We start from the raw sequence: 18337 nt of genomic DNA, 5'->3' as shown, positions 1-18337 counted from the left end.
ACTTCAAAGTTGCTCCAGTGCTTTTTGTGGTATCCATGAACATGCAGACATGTTCTGTTCATCATGCCACTCTATCTCTAGGCGCCTTACCATCAAGTAGCTCCTTCATATGATCCACCATGCTTATACAAGTGGCAGTTTGTACTTCGGCAGGAGAACCTCCAATATGAGGACTCATCACCAGGTTCTCCAGATCTAATATGCTCCCATACACTTCTCTCGTGGGCGGTTCATTCACCCAAGCATCCACTCCGGCAGATGCAATCACCCCTAGTTTCAAGGCTCTCCAGAGATCTTCTTCCTTGACAACCCCACCCCGCGCAACATTGATGAGAATGGCCGTGGACTTCATCTTCTGAAGTAGCGAAAATGTGATCATATCCCGGGTGCTCGGGAGCAGCGGCACATGTAACGACATCACATCTACCAGAGGGGCCATTTCTTCCACCGAATGTACCCGTACATGAGGAATCGAGTCCCAAATCGAGCCAAGTCCTGGGATGTAAGGGTCATACCTGGAGGTATTAGCCAGAAGTGCTTAGACAAAAGTCCAACCTTACAAGAAGATCTTGCCGTCGAAAGCACCAACGCTGCGGGATGTCAATGTACGTAACATTTGAATGCAAGGGAGACGCACAATTTTTTGGCCGTGAGCTGCCCTATGTGTCCACCACCAACGATGCCAAAGGTCTTGCCCGTGAGTAAACTTGCAGAATAAAGACTTTTGTATCTTTTGTTCAATTTCTCTCCCGCTCGAATCTGTCTCGACACCTCAACCAGGTTTTTCGCACATGCACCCGTAAGGGCAAGCGTTAATTCTGCTACGCTCATAGCCTGAAGCAGTCAGACTTGCCAATGAGGGCAGTAATTGATGTTCGTACACTGATTCCTGGAAGATTGCATAGGACGATGCCTTTCTGCTTACAAGCCCCGACATCGATATTGTCGTAGCCAGCACCATGTCTGACAATGAACTTGAGTTTCTTCGTGCTGCGGATGATGTCTGCAGTCACTTTGCTCTTCGCAACAAAGAGGCCGACAGCATGTTGAGGCCATGAAGCGTGCAAATGACTACCAGGCTCTATCACATCTGGAAATACCTCGCGCATGTACTTAGTACCTTCTTCGTCAAAGGTGTCCAAGGCAACAAGTCCGGACATATCGAAAGTCGTATACAATTCGGGGGGTTTCTACAAGCACACACCTCACGACAGAAATTGTAGGCACTATTCAATAAGTCCTTTGAAGACTTTTGTTCCATGTTGCTGTCATGCTAGCCATGCTGAGTCGGAATGGTTAGGGAAGGAAAATGCCAAGATGATCAACTCGGCAGACGACTTCCGTGCAATCTCGGAGCGCAACCACCGCCTCTTCTTCTGACCTCAGAAATGGAATTGATACAGCAATACGCCTGGACAAGACTCGTTACCCCATGCCGAACCCAGAGCAGGGCTTTGCAAGTCCCTCGAAGAGAAAGACTTATACCGCGTAAGGCCTCTCTGCATTGCTTGACGCGTTACCGAGCTGACGCAAGAAAGTTGCCGAAGATGTCGACAGCGGAAAGTGAGATGTTCAGGGGCGACACCTTGCCACAATTGTACGACGCGTGGGCAGATCTGTATCTTTGACGAGGCGGAGAGAAGGGTGCTAGTTTCCGAAAGGTGGGTTGTCCGACTCCGACTCCCAATGTCAGAACATGTCCATCGTTGGTACTGATTCGCAAGACGCCTCCACGAGCTTCAACGGCGTGCAACGATTGATCGTAACACCTCGCCGGACGAAGAGCATCCAGCACCAACCCGAAGTCCCCATGGCAGAGCCGAAGTACGGCAGATACGCCTACCCATAGACGCCAGAGTGACCGACGGTCAAATCTTGAATCAAGAAGAGATAACCACTTCTCAAAACAGCATTCTTTTTACAGAGCCTGGTGATCAACTGCCTACAGACAAAGATGAGGCATACCCATCTAGAGGTATGGCCTCGCATTACGAAACGAGCTCTAGCTGATTCAAAAAGTGCAATCTCCGCAGCCATTCATTTGGACCTTGGCTCGCGACGTGCGCCAACGCTTAGCCAGCATCGCTAGTGACGATGCCAGACGTAACGAAAAGTCAATCGCAACTTATACCTTGTCGCAAACGATGAGAACATCCACAAATTCCTCACGTCTTCCCATACCGTCAAAAGCCCTCTTGTTTCACCTCGCGCAGGTTGCCGATTTTCACCTTAATGCAACTTGTTCTTTCTCTGATTACCTGACCCTTGAAAAACAGTGGAACCGAGCACATCTCCAATCTGTGCAAAGTCAGCCTGATATATGGCAAGTCAAGCTCTTGATGGTTGCCGCCACGGGGAAATTGTTTCTCGAGAAAGGAGCCACCAACCTCGGTCCTCCTGGAATCCAGGAGTTTTTCCAATGCGTCCAGGCGTTCTCCGCGATCGTTTGCAGGATTCAAGATCCATCCACGACAATAGAAACGCTTTGCCTGATGGCATTTTATGCGCAGTCAGCAGATCTGCATACTGCAGCACATCTCTACGTGCGTATCATCACTAGATGAATTGTTTGTTTGGTTTTGACGGTGAACAGATAGGACAAGCAGGTCGTCTAGCCCGCTCCTACGGCATGGACAGAAGTGCAGAAGGATCAAAACATCAGATACTGTGGTGGAATATATGTGTCCTTGATCAAAGGTTGGCGGCAAGCATCAATACGTGGCCCGACTTCCATATCCATGATGAGAACCTCCACTGGATTGCGTCAGATGAGACTCGTGGAGTATCTCCTGACTTCAGATTACGAGTCAATCTCGCCATTGCGCACATCTTGACGGAAGTGAACAAGGGTGATATCCCTCGATCAATCAGGCAAGTTGTCGTCTTACATGATACACAGTAACCTCGAAATATGAACGCACGAGTTCTATGAGTCTGGCTTTTGTCACCGCAGTGTCCCAGCAACTGGCGGCTCTGACGAAGGTGGGAAGGTCAATCCGAACCACAGAATCTCTCTGTCATGGTGATTCACTTGCGACAATATCCAGGTCAGCAGCGACTTTGCATCTCTTATACTGCCACGTAAGTACCTACCTTGGACCTCGTGGGCGTGACTGAAAATTCCTCCAGTGCATCATGAGAGCCTGCATACCCTTTCTCCTACATCGCTTAACACCGTCCATCACGACTGGTCAAATAGACGGCCACGCTTCGATCAATAATGCTTATGAGCCTGTATTAGGGATGATGAAGGTTGGCGTCAATGCTGCCACACTCAGCCTCAACATATTGTCAGCTCTGCGAGAACAGAGCTTGCTTGGTAAGTATCTTCATGCCGTCATGTTCAGAGATTAATGGCGTCTAGAAATCTTTGCATTTCTAGATAACGAGGTTACTTTCTTAGCTGCCGTGCTGCTCGTCCTTGTCAACATCATTAGCCCGGGCACTACAGACACTTCTTTCATTGAGGTGGCGAACGGTGTGTTACAAGATATGGCGTCCAGAGGGAACATACCAGCCGAAGCACTCAAAGACACATTGACGGATATTTGCGAGCTCGCGGCCGGCTATTCTTCTACCCACAGAAACCGCTATGGTCGTCTTCTTACTGTGGTCAAGGACGCGGAGACACTTAACAGGGCTATTCTCAATGTGATAGACATCCCACAGCCCGCAATTGAACGGCCTGAAGATAGCGCTGGTGAAATTGTGCCACCTGTTGCAGAACTTCCCACCGCCAGTCAGAGCACCATCCCATCAGTACAGCTGGTACCAGCACCAGGTCGAATGGAGCCTTCTGCCAGTTTCTGTATCGACGACTTTGACGCAGTCGCGAACACTTTCGACTTCGACACGGTCGACCTTGACTGGCTGGACTTTGTATGACATTGGCATTTGTTATCAATCTCAAGACCGTCACTTATTGAATATGAGGTATACGCGACGGAGAAAGTTCTAGATAGGCTTTTAATCCATGGATCATGCCCATGTTTACTCATACCATTAGCATCAGTTTGAGTACAACCTCGGCTGTGGAACTCCGAGGCGGAGGAGCTTTTCCGAGTCAACAAAATTGGGAACGCCACCAACTACTGTATCTGGTATTTTACCAACACAATCAAGAAGAACGTTGATAGTTACGGGATTTCAGAACTCATACCCCAATAAGCACCTTCCGGCCAACAGCCGCTGCACGAGGGCAAAAATCGGAGATCGAGTGGGTGTCGCCTTACAATTCATGAATGTAATGCTCCGCAATAACCTCATCGACACGGTATCCGAAGATCGAGTGTGCACCGTAAGCTTGACCAATACTCCTACATAATCGCATAGCTAATGCGTGTTCCAGGCGGTAGGAATTCGAGTCATAGCCAACAACGAAGTCATTTCGCTAGCCAAGGCAGCGGGTTATGACAGCATCTTCATCGACCTCGAGCACTCAGTCTTTTCCGAGAAGGACGCCAGTCAATTATGTTCGGCGGCCCTATCATCAGACATCACGCCGGTTGTGCGCGTCCCGTATGAGTGCGGACACGGGTACATACAACGCGTCCTCGACGGTGGGGCCATGGGCATCGTCTTTCCGCATATAAATACTGCTGGTATGCGACTAGCCCCTAAACCTTTCACTTGCACTATTTGGGGTGCAAGCATGAGACTGACAAGAATATAGAGGAAGCAAGGATGGCAGTGTCCTCGACGAAGTTCCCGCCCAAAGGGAAACGCTCGCTAACGGCCGCACTGCCGCATTTCCACTTCCAGAAAATCGGTGCTGCAGACTTGGTTCAGCAGCTCGACAGTACGTGCTCGACAGTTTTCATTCAAGTCGAGACCCGCGAGTGCCTCGAGAACATCGAGGCTATCGCTGCGGTGGACGGTGTCGATGTCTTACTTGTGGGTGCCAATGATTTGTCTCTGGAGCTCGGTGTGCTTGGAGAATGGGAGCACCAAACATTCCAGGCGGCGCTGAAGAAAGTTGCCGCGACCGCTCGCAGAAATGGCAAGGTCTTTGGTATTGCGGGCATGTACTCGCGACCGGATATATGTAAGCGGATCGTCAGAGATATGGGAGCCAGGTATGTCCTCGGCCAGTTTGATATAGGCCTGTTGGCAATGGCTATGAACAAGAATGTGGAGATGCTGAGAGATCTGAGTACTGGTTTCTATCCCTACCTCATGAGTAGTTGACGATCTCACAGAATGGTTCTTCAGAAATGTGCTGGCAGTTTCATCTGTCGTGGACGTGGAATCATGGCAGGGAGAACAAGACCCTCATCCACCAGATGCTGTAAGCATTGAAATCCGACTTCTCATTGATTTCTCATTGATTTCTAAATCAGTATCTAGTGAACTTTGACCATGTTGAAAGGTCGCAGTCATATCATGTCGGGCATATGCCTTCGACAGAGCACTCAAAACCGTCCTAGAAGACAGTGAATGTGCTGTTACTTTTCAGACTAAATTTCATAAGACATCGTCACGTCGTGAACGCTCGCTGTTGTCGCGCTGGGGTATTATGTTGAATTGAGATGCTTTTGTCTCTCCAATACCGTCCTCCACTGCAATCCGAACCCCATAATCCACCTACCTGAAAGTAACTCCTAACACCTGTAAAACAAGAAAGATCATGTAGAATGATCTGCTTCAGCATAGTTGAGCATGCTTGAAATTTGTTAGCCTGGCTGCCAACATATGTAAGCACCCACCAGTAGAACTGAGTTGATCAGTTTGACAAGGCAACACCATTTGTTTGAAATGGTATCTTTCGTTGCTCTCCATTGACAATGTCCTTTTCGAGTACTGCGACTGGGGCATCGCCACTTAGGACGTTTCGAGCCCCCTCGCCAGCGGTCTCGTCACCGGGAGTATCTTCGAATACCTTGTCGAAATCCTGGGGTTGCAGATCCTCAAAGACACCGAAAATCTCATGAGTCTGATGGAAGTCGTTATTCACGACGTTCACGAGGTAGCACTCATCCATGATAGTCTCGACAAGCTTCCTGCTCCCGGAGCCGGCAGGATAACACTTCGCCCAGTCCTGTCCCAGGCGGAAAGCTTCATCCTTCCAGGCCAGGAATGACACAGTCTCAACAATCGTTGGTTGGACAACCTCCCGGTTCGGAAAGATACCCCATGTCACAGCATTTGGCCCCTCGTCTTTCGCGTTGGTGAGTAGTTTCCCTTTCTTGTTGACCGCATAGTATGTCAGATTCTTGTCGGCGTTGAGCCTTTCTATGACCGTGTCGATGATGGACGGGAAGATCAGGAGCTCAAGATAGGCCTTCTGATAGACCCAACCGCCAGAAGGACCCCATCCATAGACGGGGTGGTCCGAAGACACACCATTGACAGCCGGCTGAGAATTGATGGTAAGCAGGCCGCGCTTGTTCAGTCTTAGGAGATCCTCTTTGATGCTGTCGGCTTCCGCGGAGATTGACCCTTCACTCCATGGCAATCTATCCAGATCGTGGTTCAAGAAGCGGACAAAAAGGTTGGCCACGTCTTGTAGCGTCTTTGGTTTCCCCCAGAGCTTCATGTTGGCCTCGTTTGTGCCTTTCAGGCCGATGCCGTACGCGTCGAGCTCACCAAAAGCAGGACTCCTGCTGTCACCCCAACGGCCGTTCGGAAATTCATCCCAGTCAGCTGTTCTTGCAATGTATGAGGTATTGCGATTCCGCCAAAAGATAGGTCTGACGTTCTCGTCCCTGCGATTGAGACCAAGTGATTGTCGCCATGGCAAGGGTTTGTCGAGCGGCAGACCGGACTTCTCTGGAGTCATAGCCAGTTCTTCAAGAATCATCCTAGTAGCCTGTGCAAGATTCATGGTGTAAAAGTGAAGATGTAGTATACCAGCATCGAGGATCTTGCGACACATCTGAACGATGAGGTCTTTGCCAACGTCTCTGACTGCGGCATCGTCATTCTTGTAAGGGTCCAACGCCTTGTACCAGTCAGAGGGAACATGACACTTAGTCCATTTGGCTCTCCTCTCGAACGAGGCGTAGGTAGAAATAGGCATGATGCCGGGAATGATTGGGACCTTGATACCGCGGCCGCGGCACTTTTCGACCCAGTCCAGGAAGATGTCAACGTCGTAAAACATCTGGGTGATAACAAATGAAGCTCCAGCGTCCACCTTCTCCTTCAGATGGTCAATGAGGACATCAACATCTCGGTTATCGTCGCAACCTTCCGGATAGCCTGCGACGCCGATATCGAAATGGTCTTCATAGTGTGCCTTGATATATGTGACAAGGTCTTTTGCATGTTTGAAGCCATCGTCTTTTGCCTCCCATTTCTCTTTCTCTCGGGGCGGATCTCCTCGCAGGGCTAGAATGTTTGTACATCCTGCTTTGTACGCCAGTTGAAGAGCCTGGTCTACCTGAGAGCGTTCCATATCGGTGCAAGTCAAATGCATGCAGGTTTCCAACCCATAGTGGCTCTGTGCGGCATTCACCATTTCGCAAGTCAACTGAGAGTGTCTGCCCCCAGCGCCCCAAGTGATGTCGATGAAAGCAGGGCCGAAATCGTGCATACGGTCCATCCGGTCATAAAGGTTCTGAACACCCTGAGCAGTTTTGGGTGGGAAAAATTCGAAAGAGAAGGTGGCTTTGTCTTGCTCGTGCGCAAGGGCGAGCTTCTTGGAGATATGCATTTTGAAGGTCTGTCGCTAGCTGGAAATGAACGTAGTTGTATGAAACAACGGTAGCGACCGTTGAAAGTGATGACACACCGGAAGTAGTGTTTGTTTGCTTGACCGCTCGTGAACAGTCTTCTTCTGCGTTCGGCTACTCCTCCTCTTTGGTGTAACCACGCAACCGCAGCCTCGCTGCGTTCCTCTCCTTCCGTCAAATCAACCGAAATACCGGTTGCGAGCCCACCTGTCGGCAAGTTCTCGATGCATTGGGCGCCGTCGAAGGTCAACAGAATGAAAATTCTAGAGGATCAGGAAACATCTGGAGGTGTAGAGCTAGTTTAAGGTGCCAGAGGGTTTCAGTGGTGATTTCAGTAGTCGCAGGAAATATGGAGCATATCCATCTAGGCGGTCAACAGGTCAAATCAACAAGTCAACGAGGGCCCACGCAGGCACGAGGAAGATTCCGAACAATAGGATGAAAAAACTCTATGACATGCTCGGTGCATCACTGGTGCAGTGCATCCGAAAACACCAACGGAGAAAATATCCCTTCGCTCCGATCGGGTTGGCCTTGGCAGGAACAACTTTTTTTGGGGAGAGACGAACCAGCACGAACCAGCCGAGTTGCCAGCGAAGAACATACACGTCTGCCGTCTCTGACTCTCTTCTGTTGGTGTTGAAATATAGACCACTGCATGCTATGTACGAACCCCTTTCTCAAACCCTCGCCGACGCAAGAACAAGCCTGTCAACATTCGCCAACATGGCCGCAGAAACATCATATACAGACACCATAATACCCATCTTTCTAAAGGCCAATGTCCTCTCCTTCGGCACATTCACTCTCAAGTCTGGCCGGACATCACCCTACTTCTTCACCTCCTCCCTCCTGCATACCTCGACTCTCTTGGGTGCTCTCGCCCGCGCATATGCCTCAGTACTGAGTGCCCCTCCGTTCTCCCTCCCACTTGGGACAGAAGAGGCTGGCTCCGAAGCAGACGGCTCCTTCTCGCCTCACTTCGACATTCTTTTCGGTCCTGCTTACAAGGGCATTCCACTAAGTGCAGTTGTGACTCGAGAGTTGGAGTTCAGCGGAAAACAATTTGCCGATGTATCATACTCATTTAACAGGAAAGAAGCCAAAGACCACGGAGAAGGTGGACTTATCGTGGGAGCACCTCTCAAGGGTAAGAGAGTAGTCATCCTTGACGATGTGATGACCGCAGGCACTGCGTTACGCGAGTCTGTCTCAATCATCAAGGCGCAAGGTGGAACTGTGGTCGGTGTTGTACTCCTGCTCACAAGGCAAGAGCGGGTAAGCGAGACCGAGCCTCGGAGTGCTCAAAAGGTCGCAGAAGACGAGCTTGGTATACCTGTCCGGGCTGTGGTGAAGTTCGAAGATCTGATCAAGGCTGTCGAAAAGGGTCTTGTGGAAGGGGCCGGTCCAGAACAAGTGCAGCAGATGAAGGTATACCGCGAAAAGTTCGGAGCCAAGGACTGAGCGGCATGCCTACAGATATTAACCTCATCTATGAATGAGCATCACTGGAGCCACCTCTCTCTCGCTTACGGGACGGGCACGCAGTCGGAAAGAGATATGCTGCGTCCATATGTCGCAAGGCAGACGCCAGCCTTCTGCCAGAGACTGGTCAGGCACGCATTGAAAACCCGGACATGGGAAGTAACCACGGCGCTGAAGAGCTGTTCGCCGGCGGAATGATGGTGAATGACGAGCCTGGGCATAGAGAACTTGTTGTCCGGCCATCACAACTGACACACATTGTCTCTTCTCCCCCAAACAACGGATTTCAGCAGTCCGAAGCAGCGGATGCACCCAAGTCAACACCATGCGGTCCCGAGACATGGTCAAGCTCGCGGATGTTATGGCGGCGCAGACTCATGCCCTGAGGGATGATGCCAAAAGTCAAAATGCACCCCGAAAGATCTTCGACGGTTTAACTTGACTAGCTACGGGAGCTATAGATACTTCAATCAAACCATCTCACAGCCACGATCAATCTGCTATACCTGATAGACCTCGTAGCACAAAGGGGTGCCCTTCATTCAACAGCCCACTTCAGACATCTTCCATTCAACGTCTTCTCCATGTTTTTCTGCTTGTTCATTGAAGAGAGGTGTCAGGTCGTGTGAAGACGAACGCACGAGAAATATGCAAGGGTTCAATTCCTTGTATTTGTTTGGTGCCCGCGAGGGCTTCTGGTGTCTAGGTACGGAGTCATTCGACCAGCCATGTCTCCATACTGTCATAAGAACATGCTTTATCCTATCCCGGACCTGTGATGCACATCTCGGCGCTCCTAGGCGTATCCCCTAGTGGCCAGTCTTTTTCACGAGTACGCCTGCCCCATCATTATCATCATCCATAAAACATATCCTTCCTCCCACCCGCCACCCAAGACCGTGGCACATCAACACCGAAAACTATCGAAACCAGCATGACATCGTAGGCCAAGAAATACCGGCATTGTCGCATAACAGCGTACATTTGCAAACAAAAAGAGATTCATGAGACAGAAAAGACGAGCCAGCACCACCACCTGAGAGCGGCCTTGCGCCCTTCCGCTTCACGCCATCATATCATCCCATCCGGTCTCATACAGCCGTATACAGACATAACAACATGAGTAACTGGACCGTCAATAAAGGAAATCATCTCAACGTGATGTAAGAAAAGACATAAGTCATGCAGTAGTGGACCTCCGATCCCGGCCAAACCATTCAAAAAGGTCAGAAGAAGCCCTTCTTGAACTTCGACGGACTGCCATTCGCAACCCTATCCTTGATGATGTCGCCGTCCGTTCTCTGTTCCTTGTGCCATGTGTGAAAGGTGCCAAAAGCAGGATTACTCGGTGCGGGAGTACTGAAAAAGTCGTCACACATGGACTCAAAGTCATCAATGTCGCCTGTGACATCGATATCGGCGTCATTAAAGAGACGGTCGGCGTCCCGACTCCAGGTGGGAATCCTCACGGGGGACTCCATGTAGCCGACGGCCTTTTGATTGACAGGCGTCTGCTGCACAGAGTAGACTTTGGACGGTGGAGTTCTGACAGAGAGGGTTGGAGAGGTAACACATGGCAGCGACATGTCTTCGGAGCTCGCTGAGTCGAAAGACGGGGGTGAAGACGGTGTGGGGTAGGAATGTGAGTCCGAGCTCCGGTCGTCATGGATCTTCAGTTCTTTGGCAAGAGACCCCAGCGTCGTCGAGTCTGCCCGCTTCAAGCTTACCGTGTCGTCCTGTCCGGTGCCTTGAGGTTTGGGACGAGCCGGGCTGGCCTTGATAGGCGACAACGGCGTGATGCCTGCGACAGGCTGAGAAGTTCTTCTGTTATGTCCCGCGCTGATGCGCTTCTTGTGCGACTTTCTCGAAGAAGGTGAAGTTGCCGTTCTGGCGGTGCTTGTGCCGGTCGTTGCAGGTTGCCAGGGCCTTGTGTAGCCCTGGCTTCGCATGGACCGGAGTCCACTCTCGACGGAGACAGAGGAGACTAGAGACCGTGGCTGATTCGTCTTTGCTCGAATGGGTAATTCTGGTAACGGTGCCGTCGGAGGCGTCGAAGCCTCAATGGCCTGGAGATAAGTCATGCGCATATCGTCAACAATGCGCCGTATATCATCTCTAGTCGTGACTGGGTCTTCAACAGTGCTCGTCCCGGTCGTCAATGAGGTGGATGCACCGCTGGACGAGAGCAGCGAGTGCCTTTGATTCGAAGAACCTTCGGAGTGGTCGTCGCGGTAGCTGAGCTCGAGATTCGACGCCGACATGTAGGTCCGGAGTGCTGAAGCAGGTCTGACGGGATCATGGGCAGTATATGATGGCTGGTGCAATGACACAGAAGAAGGGGCGTAGATGGGATCAGGTTTGATCCATGAGTCGGCGTGACGATGAGTAGGAGACATGGTCGGACTGGCGCATCCGTGATTGGGCCTCGACATGGTGTGACCTATTGAACCGTCGCCATACATCGAAGCCAGCCGGCTGGACTCAGCCTTCCAAATTGCTTGTATGGTAGGATTCGATTCGTCTTGTGGTTCGGGGAGCGACGTCATCGATGTCATATGGCTAGGGAAGAACGGTTGAGTTGGAGTTGATATCCCGAGGCCAGTAGCCTCTGTACTGGAGCCATAAGGAGGGTATCCATAATCGGAGGATGGTTGAGTATGGTGCACGAATGTCCCAGAAGCTGAGGACATGGACCGGTTGAAGTACCCTGGCAGTATCGTGTCGCTTGCGGCGGACGGCGGTGGCCACATGGGACTCATAGTGGGTTGGGAGCGTGGGGAGTTTGGGGCCGTCGAAACGACCTTGAGATTGGGTGGCCGCATCGATGACATGCGTTGCGACGACGTGCGAGAATTCCTCTTTTCCTTACCAGCGACGATGAATTCTCCCTCACGAATATCCTCCAGGGTGCGGTCATAGTCTTGTTGGGTGACGAGTAGTTCACCAGAGCTTAACAGTCGCCCTGTCTGGAGTTTGACGGGCCCATTCCCTCGCTGAGGTCGATTTCCCAATTCAGGTGCCTTGCCCGGTAAAGCCGATTGATAGGATAACGAACGAAGATCAGCCGGTGGATCATTTTTTCGCTTTGCAGTCGACGACTTTCCAAGGGCTTGACTGATGAATACAGGCAGGCGACCTTGCGGTGGAGCTGTTGTGTATGGCACACTGTGTAAATCCAGCTCCGAGTCCTGATTGTTCTGCTGAGCTTTCAGGCGCCTCGACGAGAGAAATTTGCGGAATCGAGACTCCATGATCTTGACGAGCGTTGAGGGATCTTATCGTGCATTGACTCGACCGCGCGCGGCAATCGTGGGTTGTGGTGTCAGGCCGATATGTCAGGGAAAATTGACGTGATTAAGTAGAATGCGGCTGTCGTAGCAGTGCCACACTTGAAGAAGATGGGGAGAGAGTTTGCGAAACAGCCTGATGCATTGCATCCACAGTATCTGGGTGAGAACAAGACAGACGAGTAAAATACACCAAGGTCGTGTTGATCATGGCTTATGGAATAGAGGGCGAAATAATGGTGAGGTACGGAGGTCGACCGGGGCGTTGTTGGAGGTCGAGGAAATGAGGCGCATTATTACATGTCAAACAACGGACAAGGAAGAGGCGTTAGACAACGGCCGGGGGATCGTGGCCAGAGAGACACGAGGCGTAGAGTCCGTCAAAACCTGGTGGTTGGCTGAAGCTTCCCGGGGTCGGCTCCACGACGGTACTTGAAGCGATTAGAAAGGGCAAGGAGGTGTCATACCCGAAACTCAGCCAAGGTCAACATGCAAGGTGAGTGGGTGGAGGGCCCAAAGACTGCTGCAGCTAGATCTGTAAAACCGTTACACCCTGGACAACCACGCCGAAACATGCATAATAAATAGTAAATAAACACGGAAAAGCTTGATCGCGTAGGCCCTTTTGATAAAAGGACATTGGATAGCCTGATATACCAAGGGATGCATATCCCAGGAACAGGACAATTGTAGCGATGAAAAGTGATCACGCGCAATCAGGTCTGCCGCGACAACAGTCGTTTGTCCCGAGTGACCGTCGACTAGGAGGGTTTGGGGATTTTCTGGAAAGGCAGCACGGTGCACACACCATGGACGCCCTCACCTCTGCTCCAGGGTGGGACGGGAGTGCTGAACCAGAGTCAGGACCTTTGCTAGTGACGTGATCGTACTGTGTTCTTCACCATGGGTCCATTTTCCAGCGCCGAGACAAACCGCTCGGTGACCTTAAGCGAATAAAGGCGAGCCGGATGGAGGCCCGAAGGACAGTTGAAGAGAACCATCCGGAACCACCGACTCGACGAGGCTTGCGCAAGTTGACTTTAGCTAAACATCCCAGTAAAGGTCAGCAGCCTTGCAGGGATAGCCCATAATTGCCGGACAACTTAAGGCCCATAGCTGTGCCAAGGTTCTGGTCGCATTTCCGAAAAGTCCTGCGTCAAGACTCGCTCTTCAATGATCTGTTGAGAGAGGGATCATGTTGCGCATAGCCATGTAGGACTGAGGGTCCTGGAATTTGTAAAGTCTGGATTTGAACCAGATTCCGGTGAAGTCAAGAGAGTGGAGAGCATCATGATTCGTTTCTCTGTGGTCTTCCTCGACCTTAAGTCGGATACCCACCCGTTGCAGCAGGATGTGAGAATTGGAGTAATAGTGGCGGTCAAGTCTCAAAATTTGACGGGTTGTAGATCTTGTCGGTTCGCCAGAAAATTATTGCTTGCATATACTGTACTTGTCCTACGGTCTGTGGCCGTTGGTCTGCATGAGGTATGCCCGGTGGATCCGTGAATGGTCGAGTATTTCGGAGGCCTCAATGAGTCTTTATCAACATAGCTGGAACCGAAGCTGCCAATTGACATGATCGCTATACTGGAAATTGCCCACACACTGACCAGTCTGAATGGTTATATATGGGAGACTGGATTCTGTCTCGGAGGCATCATATTCTTCAGGACACGGCCCAGAAAACCCATGCTTAGAATAATGTCAAAACCTCACTCGGCACGACCCATGTGTGACACTGGTTGACAGATCTTACTCCTACTGCACTTGCATGCAGATGTCTTGCAGCACTTGTCTTTCAAATCTTTCTCTATTCGGACTGAGACAGCCTTGTAGTCCCTGTTTCGAGGGGTCCCAGCATGCTTGATGTCATACTCAAGAACAAAAGTATTCCAAAGAAGAGTCCAATCTTAAATCAGGCCAGCCAGGTGTCAAAGATTCAGAGCCCTGCTTAGACATGGGTGGAGTCATGTCTCAAGCGCTTTCACTGGGAATCCTTTAGACCCAGGACGACTTGATTATTATTGAGTCTTCTTCCCCATCGAATCCATCAGAGTCACCTACGGCTCTTCCGGAAAATTTGAGGCGACGTGAAGAAACAAAATTGGCGTGGAGAGCAAACAGTAATAATGACAAGTGGACCGACGGGCACTTGACCCAAGAGTCCTTCGAATGTGAATGCGCAAGATCGACCATGCCCACCGAAGCCATATTCCCCATTCGGGTTGGGTACTGTGGTCTCGTGCCTACAAGTACCAGGCTTCAAATCCTGCTGTCCTGCTGAAGGATATCATGAAGAGCACTCAGTACTATAGATCTTCAAGCTCGGCTGTTCAGCCGCGCTGACGAATGCGCGCCACTTGTCATGGCCACTCATGTACTTGAGAAGGCCGTCAAGCTTGTTAACCTAGGCGTCGTCATATGCTTGTGTTGGATGCCCTGGATTTTGCTTTTTTGGTATGAAGAACGACAAGAATGCACGGAGTATAGATACCACAACGCACTGCTTCGACACATCCGCACAGCACAAACCATTCGGATCAGTGGTATACAGCATTGAGGCTGAAAGACCGTTCATATGCCAGTGCTGACTTTGTAGAAACAATCCCTTGAAGAAACAGACGACCGATTTAGTGGTATCCTATCAGCCAGAAGTCGAGGATTTCACCCTACTTTTCGGCAGGTGAGGAAAAGAGACAAGAAGGTGCAAGATGGTATGTGGAGAGGTCCATACAGAATCAATATCTGACGAGTTACATGAAAGAGATGATCAACTGGTTCGGTTGAGGTCACAAAATGTAACGGTAACTACACAAATGCGCAGGCACCGTGACACTCAATGGATTTTTCTTCGCTCCGATCTCCGCCTGCGGTTTTGTGGTGCGGCGGTGCATTCGGCGGCCTGCGCCCCTCATTCCTCCCTCCATCATACAACTTCATCGGCTGTCACCGTAGTCCACACCCATCCACTACTACAACCACCACCAACAACAATCTACCACTACCACTACCACTACTACAATACAACACTCTACATCCGTGTACGGTCCAGATCCCGGCAAATCTGCATATTTCTGACTCCCACAGTTGCACTCGAACTTGCAGCCTTCGTCCTGCTGGGGCAAGGCCCTGATTTCGTCAATCTTGTACCATCACCACCATGTCATCCTAATGCTATGCTACTGACATCTGCATCTTCTGTGTCTGTTTGTCGGCTGTCATGTCACCAGAACATCTTCACTGTCGCTTTCTGCCCATGAGCCACTGCTGCCTCATCTCTGGGTTGTTATACACACAAGACAGGTGACATCCAAGGCCACTCAGTCCGCCATGATCCTCATATATTGCGTTCTCATCGACTAGGACACAGTCAAAGCCCCTATCGATTGTCAACAAGGGCACCGTCCATCGGATCCAGTCATGACCATTCTCGACTTCCTCCGCAAGGTCCTGCGGCACCTCGCTGCACTCCTCCTCTTTCGATCGTCCCTGAAGACCTCATCTGTGTCACCCAAGTCCTCCAACAAGGAATTTACAGTAGTGGAAACAACGGAAAACATTCGCACGTTAGATTCCCTCAAGGATGAGATCATGCGCCTATTCAGACAGCCGTGTAACATACGCCGGATGCTGTCCATGTCTTCCGCAATCCGCATACAGTACAAAGCCAGGTTACGAGACAGTGAGGCTTGTATGCTACCCTCATTCAGCCACACCCTCCCCAGCGGACAAGAAACAGGCACGTATGTGTCCCTAGATGTTGGTGGGTCTACCTTCCGAGTGGCCATAGTTGCGTTAAGCGGAAGAGAGGGTCAATCAACTCCCATGTGCATCGAACACATGAGCACATTCAGGATTGACGAACGAATACGCCGATTACCCTCGAAAGAATTCTTTGATTGGATGGCAGGCAGTATCCAAGCCACGTTAGAGTCACAATCAAGAGACTGGCCGTCCGATCAGCCTCTTCCCGTGGGGCTAGCGTGGAGCTTTCCAATCGAGCAAACAAGTCATCGGAGTGGCAAGATGCAGAATATGGGCAAGGGCTTCGCGTGTCATGAAGATACGATTGGCATGGATCTGGGCACGTTGATCGAGGCTGCATGTGCAAAACGACAATTGAACGTTAGCGTCAACGCCATTGTCAATGACTCTTCTGCCACACTACTGTCTCAGGCTTACCTGGATCCTGCTACCTCGATGGGCTTGATTCTGGGGACCGGAACCAATGCCGCAGTATATCTGCCTACTTCGTGCATGGGGTTGTCCAAATTTGGCACAAGGGATCAGTCTTGGTTTCAGAGTGCTGGTAAGGTCATCACCAATACCGAACTTTCAATGTTTGGAAAATCTATCCTGCCACAAACCCGCTGGGACGAGATTCTGAACAGAGAACATCAACACCCTGATTTTCAGCCTCTTGAGTATATGACTACAGGTCGTTATCTTGGAGAATTGCTAAGGCTGATCATCAATGAGGCCGTCGACACGCGGGACCTGTTTGATGGGAACATGCCACTTGCTTTGACCGAACCTTACTCGCTGGACACGCAAACCATGGCAAGACTCGAACAGGACAGTTCCAGCGATATGGGTGATTCGATATCCATGATAAAGACCACTTTCGAGCTGAAGGTGCCCCCTTCGATCGAAGAGGTGACTTTTCTACGCACGGCAGCCGAGATGATCTCGTATCGGGCCTCTGCTTACATGGCAGTAGCCGTCCACGCCCTGTGGGCGTTGCAAAAAGATGTAGACATTAATCCAGTCACGGACAAAGGATGCCCCAAGACGTCCATTGCATGTAATGGCAGTGTCATCCTCAAATATCCTGGCTTCAAAAACAGGTGCGAGGACTTACTTCGACAGATGGTGAACGAAGCTTCACCAGCAACATCATCTCTTGCCAAAGAATCAATCGTTCTGCAAGCGACTGAGGAGGCAGCCATTTATGGTGCCGCTGTTGCTGTCGCTCTAGCTGAAACGCATTGAAAGGCCTGAAAGCGTTCCAGCGTAACAACATCATCAAATAACAGATATATCTTCAGTCACCAATCCGCAAGAGAACAAGCGCTCCGCTCGCTAACCGTAACAGCATGAAGAGTAACAAACTTGCAGAATGGACGAGACTGACGCGGGTGTCCAAACCTGTTCAACGATGCGTGCAGCGACTGACAGGTGGCCACCTAGTCAGCACACCAGCGCTCGAGATGAATATCATCAGCCGTGCTGGGCAAATGCAAGACACGCAGCCGACACTTCACGACACTGTGAATGCCAGATCGTGGCACCTTTCACAGCCCGGTGCTTGAGGGCGATCAGTGTGGCTCAATCGGTGTGATTGCAGGATCACCGCACTGCAGTCTATCATCGAAGAGCGAAACCGGCTCCTTGTATGGTCAAGCTTTCAGAGAATGATGCTCTCACCAGGATTACTTACGGTACAGGCATATATGCTGTACTCACCCAGCCAGCTACATTCATCTGGAGGTGAGGCAAGATCAAACTTCTGGGCAGTAGAATCGATCGAATGTCTGTTTTCTGTCGATGTCTACCAAGAAAGTCCGGACCTTTCAAGCTCGGATTACAGAGACCCTATAGAAGGGATTGCTGATTATCTCCGTGCTGACGACGGCGACACCAGGCTCTCGGTACATATAGATATATACATCATAGAGTTAAGGCTTCGTCCATGATCTCCTGAATATTCCTTTGATACGGCCTTGTCATCGCCGCAAAGCTCCATTACATTTCACTCTTCGTGCACAGTTGCCAGAGCGTTTTCCGTAGACTTCGTCGAGTCTGAGTGGGCCTGTACCCTGGACAAAGTGGAAATAATCTATTATGCTCACATCCTACCACAGTAATGCCATTGTTCTGATGTGTCTTTTG

At 50.6% G+C, this 18337-nt stretch overlaps 7 protein-coding genes across 7 annotated transcripts; 4 read left to right on the top strand and 3 right to left on the bottom strand.

The window, feature by feature from the left end:
- Positions 1-14: 14 nt before the first annotated feature.
- On the bottom strand, positions 15-1282 carry EDD37DRAFT_623674 (uncharacterized protein). Its single transcript, XM_062816118.1, has 4 exons — positions 882-1282; positions 638-834; positions 561-590; positions 15-515 (listed from the first exon to the last, which is right to left on the bottom strand). Exons 1-4 carry the CDS (start codon positions 1158-1160, stop codon positions 62-64), a joined length of 960 nt encoding a protein of 319 aa, XP_062673794.1. The 5' UTR covers positions 1161-1282; the 3' UTR covers positions 15-61.
- A 648-nt stretch (positions 1283-1930) lies between these two features.
- On the top strand, positions 1931-4003 carry EDD37DRAFT_281792 (uncharacterized protein). Its single transcript, XM_062811073.1, has 5 exons — positions 1931-2543; positions 2594-2849; positions 2900-3081; positions 3130-3319; positions 3365-4003. The coding sequence occupies exons 1-5, from the start codon at positions 2145-2147 to the stop codon at positions 3883-3885; spliced, it is 1548 nt and encodes a 515-aa protein (XP_062673793.1). The 5' UTR covers positions 1931-2144; the 3' UTR covers positions 3886-4003.
- A 1-nt stretch (position 4004) lies between these two features.
- On the top strand, positions 4005-5455 carry EDD37DRAFT_281754 (Pyruvate/Phosphoenolpyruvate kinase). The gene is made up of 3 exons (XM_062811072.1): positions 4005-4297; positions 4349-4601; positions 4673-5455. The coding sequence occupies exons 1-3, from the start codon at positions 4238-4240 to the stop codon at positions 5185-5187; spliced, it is 828 nt and encodes a 275-aa protein (XP_062673792.1). The 5' UTR covers positions 4005-4237; the 3' UTR covers positions 5188-5455.
- A 267-nt stretch (positions 5456-5722) lies between these two features.
- EDD37DRAFT_559971 (methylenetetrahydrofolate reductase) lies at positions 5723-7654 on the bottom strand (the record flags this gene model as incomplete). The annotated part of the gene is made up of 1 exon (XM_062813825.1): positions 5723-7654. The coding sequence occupies one exon, from the start codon at positions 7652-7654 to the stop codon at positions 5723-5725; it is 1932 nt and encodes a 643-aa protein (XP_062673791.1).
- A 745-nt stretch (positions 7655-8399) lies between these two features.
- On the top strand, positions 8400-9137 carry EDD37DRAFT_606687 (orotate phosphoribosyltransferase; the record flags this gene model as incomplete). The annotated part of the gene is made up of 1 exon (XM_062814912.1): positions 8400-9137. One exon carries the CDS (start codon positions 8400-8402, stop codon positions 9135-9137), a length of 738 nt encoding a protein of 245 aa, XP_062673790.1.
- A 1247-nt stretch (positions 9138-10384) lies between these two features.
- On the bottom strand, positions 10385-12409 carry EDD37DRAFT_606686 (uncharacterized protein; the record flags this gene model as incomplete). The annotated part of the gene is made up of 1 exon (XM_062814911.1): positions 10385-12409. The coding sequence occupies one exon, from the start codon at positions 12407-12409 to the stop codon at positions 10385-10387; it is 2025 nt and encodes a 674-aa protein (XP_062673789.1).
- Positions 12410-15865: 3456 nt separating this feature from the next.
- On the top strand, positions 15866-17437 carry EDD37DRAFT_606685 (hexokinase; the record flags this gene model as incomplete). The annotated part of the gene is made up of 1 exon (XM_062814910.1): positions 15866-17437. The coding sequence occupies one exon, from the start codon at positions 15866-15868 to the stop codon at positions 17435-17437; it is 1572 nt and encodes a 523-aa protein (XP_062673788.1).
- Between the last annotated feature and the right edge of the window lie 900 nt (positions 17438-18337).

Source organism: Exophiala viscosa, assembly GCF_022695815.1.
Source record: "Exophiala viscosa unplaced genomic scaffold EDD37scaffold_2, whole genome shotgun sequence".
Lineage (NCBI taxonomy): Eukaryota > Fungi > Ascomycota > Eurotiomycetes > Chaetothyriales > Herpotrichiellaceae > Exophiala > Exophiala viscosa.
The sequence above is the reverse complement of the archived record's forward strand: the minus strand, read 5'-3'. Positions and strand labels throughout refer to the sequence as shown.

Coding starts and splice junctions, on each gene's coding strand:
- EDD37DRAFT_623674 (XM_062816118.1), bottom strand. CDS start 1,160: ATGTCCGGACTTGTTGCCTTGGACACCTTTGACGAAGAAGGTACTAAG. Junction 591..637: donor CAGCTCACGGCCAAAAAATT/GTGCGTCTCCCT, acceptor GACATCCCGCAG/CGTTGGTGCTTTCGACGGCA. Junction 516..560: donor TTCGACGGCAAGATCTTCTT/GTAAGGTTGGAC, acceptor TAATACCTCCAG/GTATGACCCTTACATCCCAG.
- EDD37DRAFT_281792 (XM_062811073.1), top strand. CDS start 2,145: ATGAGAACATCCACAAATTCCTCACGTCTTCCCATACCGTCAAAAGCC. Junction 2,544..2,593: donor ATACTGCAGCACATCTCTAC/GTGCGTATCATC, acceptor GACGGTGAACAG/ATAGGACAAGCAGGTCGTCT. Junction 2,850..2,899: donor CTTGACGGAAGTGAACAAGG/GTGATATCCCTC, acceptor CATGATACACAG/TAACCTCGAAATATGAACGC.
- EDD37DRAFT_281754 (XM_062811072.1), top strand. CDS start 4,238: ATGAATGTAATGCTCCGCAATAACCTCATCGACACGGTATCCGAAGAT. Junction 4,298..4,348: donor CCGAAGATCGAGTGTGCACC/GTAAGCTTGACC, acceptor TGCGTGTTCCAG/GCGGTAGGAATTCGAGTCAT. Junction 4,602..4,672: donor TCCGCATATAAATACTGCTG/GTATGCGACTAG, acceptor ACAAGAATATAG/AGGAAGCAAGGATGGCAGTG.